The 5,368-nt window shown below is 45.8% G+C and overlaps 1 protein-coding gene across 1 annotated transcript; it reads left to right on the top strand.

Moving 5' to 3' along the window:
* The first annotated feature begins 1,084 nt into the window (after positions 1-1,084).
* Positions 1,085-2,967, top strand: LOC106573356 (achaete-scute homolog 1b). The gene has a single exon (XM_014148337.3). The coding sequence runs from the start codon at positions 1,384-1,386 to the stop codon at positions 1,993-1,995; it is 612 nt and encodes a 203-aa protein (XP_014003812.1). The 5' UTR covers positions 1,085-1,383; the 3' UTR covers positions 1,996-2,967.
* The last annotated feature ends 2,401 nt before the right edge of the window (positions 2,968-5,368 follow it).

Genomic DNA, 5,368 nt, shown 5'->3' with positions numbered 1-5,368 from the left:
TACACGACGAGAGCCGGAGAAGAGCATTGATTTAAATTTGAGACTATTTGTTGAAAATCGCCCAGTTCACTAACATTTTTTTTATGAGCGGAAAGAATGTTACGAGTTATCATACAAAATGTTGCATTCTATAAACATATGGAATAAGGAATAATCAAAATGCCTATTGTCCTTTTTACACATTATGTGGAGGATTAGGTTTGTGCAGCCATTTGACCATAAATAACGTAAGGACTGTTGCAACGTGCTGTCCAGTCGAATGTGGTGCTGAAAACGTCAATCCAACATTGACCAAGGGGAAAATCGCCTCAAACAAGAACACAAAGTTCAGGGTGGTACTTAAAGTTGTATATTTATTAATACGTCCAATGGCGTAATAACTGCCTTGTTAAATAGGCCTAGTTATAACATATTTGTAGCCTAAACACCCAAATCCATATTTGCGAATACACGTTTTACGAATGACAATTGAGGCTTGCATTTGAGTGTTGGAATGGCACATAATCTAACCGATCGTCAGCTGCCAATATTGCCAGGCAGTAGATGCTTGAATCTCTATGCAGACAATGTGCGCACTCGTTGTGCGGTCATTGGGCACGGCAGACATATCCACAACTCATATTACCTTAAATGAATCGTGTTTCTATGCAAGGTCTATAATTCTACACAGAGACACGCTTGCCTTTTTATTTTCCTCTTAATGGCTGTAGCCTGGATACCGGAGAGAGCGTCCTTGGTATTTGGGATTTTAAAGAGCGAGAGGAGAAGGGTGGAAGGGGAGAGACTGATAATTTGAAGACGTGCCAGGGGTACATTGTCAAATTCAAAAGGCATTTAAAGCACCAAACCATTCACTTTTTTCATTCTCTCCTATTTTTTTTCTTTCTCTCTGTCTTGCTTTCCTTTTGCCCGGTTGCAGGCCGTTTGAATCCACCACTGGGCTTTCAAGTTGGAGACATTGGAATGTAAATGAGCCCAGCGCGTGCTCCTGGCGCAGTGAAAGCTCGGGATTGTTTATTGAGCTCCTGGAGCCACGCGCCTGGCTCGCGGAGTCGGCTAGCAGAAGAATCACACAGCGGGGCGGGGCCTCGCGGGGAAGCGTGCATCTCCAAAGGGGTGGGGTGTGTGGGGCGCGTGTTGAAAAGAGGAGTGCTGCCAAAGTTTGGGTCAGATCGGCTCGTGGAGTAAGCAAGCGCGGTCAAGAAAGACTTGGACACCAAAAAGCCTCAGCGCTTCAGCTATAGCCACACGGTCCCCACGCGAAGGACACGAGAGCAGTGCACTGTCAACCTCTGTCTATATTTTCTTCTCTTCTTCTCTGTCAGTGAGGTTGCGCTGTTGCAAATCCCATCTGTCTGTAGGCCTGTCTCCCCACCGACCAAGATGGAGACTACCACCATCACCACCACGCAACTGGCGCAGAACGCATGCCCATTTGTACTGACGGAGAGACGCACCACCATCACCCTGCACGCTCCAGCCCAGGAGTGCGCTCTCCCCAATGACACCACTGCAGCCGGCTACCAAAGCAAGACCACTGTGCTGAAAAGACAGCGCTCCAGCTCCCCGGAGCTCCTGCGCTGCAAGCGGCGGCTCAGCTTTAACGGACTCGGCTACTCCATCCCACAGCAGCTCCCCGTTGCCGTGGCTCGGCGAAACGAGCGCGAGAGGAACCGAGTTAAGCAGGTCAATATGGGCTTTCAGACGCTGCGTCAGCACGTGCCCAACGGGGCAGCCAACAAGAAGATGAGCAAAGTGGAGACGCTGCGGTCCGCCGTGGAGTATATTCGAGCTCTGCAGCAGCTACTAGACGAGCATGATGCTGTGTCAGCCGCCTTTCAGTGCGGGGTGCCTTCCCCTACCATCTCCAACAGCTACTCGGCCGAGCCAGAGTCACCCCACTCCACCTGTTCCTCCGACGAGGGGAGCTATGAGCCCCTGAGCTCTGAGGAGCAGGAGCTGCTGGACTTTACCACCTGGTTCGACAGATACTGAGACACCGGTAGCCTAATTGTCGTTACCATCCCACAGCACCTGTGTATAGGCAGGGCACCTGTGTATAGGCAGGGGTTTCTTCTAACAGAAGTGACTCGGAAGTTGAAAATAATGTCAAGTTATTCGATTCACTCTGCAAGGCGAGGCACCCGTGAACACTCTCTTGGCACCGACTTGCTCTCTCTCTCCCCTCACCAGGCAGCGTTTGCAGGTGGAAAGCAATAAGAAAGGGGAAAGTAAAGCAGAGTTACCGTTGCTATGCTACAAGAGAGGAGGGAGTACGAACGGCCCTTTGGTTCCCCTCGGAACAACAGGGGAGATACTGTGTGCGCTCACGCATGGACAAAGCGTCGAATGACTGCAGGGTGACGCTTGGAATTATTTATTTATTGATGACTTTGAATAAGTGCATTAATAAATGACACAGCAGCGGCGCAGTCCGCACAGTAGCCCAGAAGAGGTACACGGTTGTGGCTCAAGGACTTTGCTGTTGACACCAGTTTCAGATAAGGGCAAGACTCCTTCAACTGACTGCATCTGATGGGAAGATTGTATCGAAGATGACCCGCCATCTGAAATGAACTTTGTTGGTGTACATTGTCTGAAATTGAAATTCTTATTTTTAAATATAAATACTTATTTTTGTTAATTGAGATCAATGCAAATGTTCTGCAACCACGAACACTGCCACTTTGCTGACAGTGAGAGCTCATGAGAAGTGATAAATATGACTGGACAACTGGACAATTGAATTGGCACATATGTCTGTGTCATGCGATTGGTCACAATATCTTTACGATCCTCCCGTGAAAGATTGAAGGGTTTTACGTGGTATGGAGACCTTTATCAATGTATGCACTTGCTCTCCGTTTTTCGTAGCCTCCTAAAGTGTACATATGCGATTTTAACAGATATATTTTGTGTAAACAGTTTTTTTTTATGAATAAAGATATCTCTATTTATATGAAATTATATGATGTTGTTGCATTATTATGTGGACCCAGTTTTAAATTTATTTTCTCAGCCTTGTCAAATAGTAGGTATAGGCCTGACAGGCATACTCACAAATAATAGGCTATATGATTTGATTATTATGTCGACACACCTGAATCATATTTGCAAATATATCTGAGGGTCAGCACTGAGCAAACAGAGACTTCTTCTGAGGTTCTATTCAAAGGCCAAGTCTGACCATTTACCAAGCTGTTTTGGCACACAAGGGAGAACTGCGCAGCTGTGTGAATACTCAATAACCATTTAAAAACGTGCACCATGCCTTGCACTTTGTCTGTGTAAAGAACGGGGAGATTAATATTACGTTTCATGCACTGCATTGTTTCTTTTTCATTCGCTTTCTCTCCGCCCAATAACACGGAGGGCCTGGAGCGGAGGGTGGGAGGGAAGGCGATATATATATATATAGAGAGAGAGAGCGAGATAGAGAGCGGGCGGGCGATAGAGAGAGAGATGGAGGGAGGGAGGGAGGGGTATATACTATTCACTTTCTTCAAAGGGCTAGGCCCTATAGTCACTTTGAAATATGGCTCAGCGAAAGTCAGGAAGACAATGCAGCGGGTCAAAAATTCTTATTGGCCGATTGAGAACAGTCTAAATAAAACCTTGGTTTGTAGACTACTTTTATCCCCGACTGTGTTTTTCAGGGTGCACACAACCCAATCAAAAAGCCCATCTCCTGTGAAATGGAGAGCACAACACCCCATTGTGCGCACTATTGTGTCTGCCTTTGCGTCTCATTATGCGTATTATGAGGGAGCCTCCATTGTAAATAAACATCGATGCCAAAACCTACGAGGCAGAAAGAGAAATAACTTGTTTAATTTCACCGGGTATAGGCTACTTTATCTCTCTTTGGAATCATAATATAACCCAACTGTAAGAGCTGGGATCGAGGCTGATATAATATGCAAGGCCAATATGTTTTGCGTAATTTGCGTTGAATTCTAAAACATGCTGACCCTGGATTTACAAAACGGATACCAACATTTTAATAAGCAATGGAATGAGTCTACACTCTTAGAATAACATCATCTGGATGCTTCATATACATGGCACCCTTTAAGGCTCTATATGGAACTGAAATTGGTTCCATATAGAACCTTATATGGAACCCAAGGGTTCTATATGGAAACACTTTTGAAGAAGAACCCCTGGGCTTCTGTTCAAAGAACCCTACAAAGGGGTTCTACACTGAACAAAAATATAAATGCAACATAAATGCACCAATCTTAAAGATTTTACTGAGTTACAGTTCATATACTGAAATCAGTCAATTGAAATAAATTCATTAGGCCCTGATCTATGGATTTCACATGATTGGGAATACAGTTATGTATCTGTTGGTCACAAATACCTTTTAAAAAATAGGTTGGGGCGTGGATCAGAAAAACAGTCAGTATCTGGTGTGACCACCATTTGTTTCATGCAGCGCAAGACACATTGAATTGATCAGGCTGTTGTCCCACTCCTCTTCAAAGATGCTGGATATTGGCGGGAACTGGAACATGCTGTTGTACACTTCGATCCACAGCATCCCAAACATGCTCAATGGGTGACAAGTCTGGTAAGTGCGCAGGCCATGGAAGAACTGGGACATTTTCAGCTTCCAGGAATTGTGTACAGATCCTTGCTAGTAGGGGCCGTGTGTTATCATGCTGATCCATGAGGTGTTGGTGGAGGATGAATGGCACAACAATGGGCCTCAGGATCTCATCACGGTAGCTGTGTGCATTCAAATGGCCATTGATAAAATGCAATTGTGTTCATTGTTCGTAGCATGCCCATACCATAACCCCAGTGCCACCATGGGGCACTCTGTTCACAATGTTGACATCAGCAAACCGCTCGCCCACATGACGCCATGACGTCTGCCATCTTCCCAGTACATTCTTAGAAAAAAAGTTGCTACCTAGAATCTAAAAGGGTTCTTTGTTGTTCCCATAGGAGAACACTTTGAATAACTATTTTTGGTTCCAGGTAGAACCCTTTTGGAACCCTTTTTTCTAAGAGTGTACATGTAACCGATGTGAAATGACTAGCTAGTTAGCGGGGTGCGCGCTAATAGCATTTCAATCGGTGACGTCACTCGCTCTGAGACCTTGAAGTAGTTGTTCGTGACGTCACCGATTGAAATGCTATTAGCGCGGCTTTTGGGGAGCGATGGGCAACGATGCGTCGAGGGTGGCTGTTGTCGATGTGTGCAGAGGGTCCGTGGTTCGAGCCCAGGTAGGGTCGAGGAGAGGGACGGAAGCTATACTGTTAAATACAGTTGAAACCTGGATTAATCCGTGAAGAACACACTTCTCCAGTGTACCAGTGGCCATCAAAGGTGAGCATTTGTCGACTGAAGTCAGGT

This window comes from Salmo salar, chromosome 16, assembly GCF_965601325.2.
Source record: "Salmo salar chromosome 16, fSalSal1, whole genome shotgun sequence".
NCBI lineage: Eukaryota > Metazoa > Chordata > Actinopteri > Salmoniformes > Salmonidae > Salmo > Salmo salar.
This window is presented reverse-complemented; position numbering and strand designations above follow the sequence as displayed.

What these genes read in the sequence shown, in the direction of transcription:
- LOC106573356 (XM_014148337.3), top strand. Translation starts at nt 1,384, where the DNA reads ATGGAGACTACCACCATCACCACCACGCAACTGGCGCAGAACGCATGC.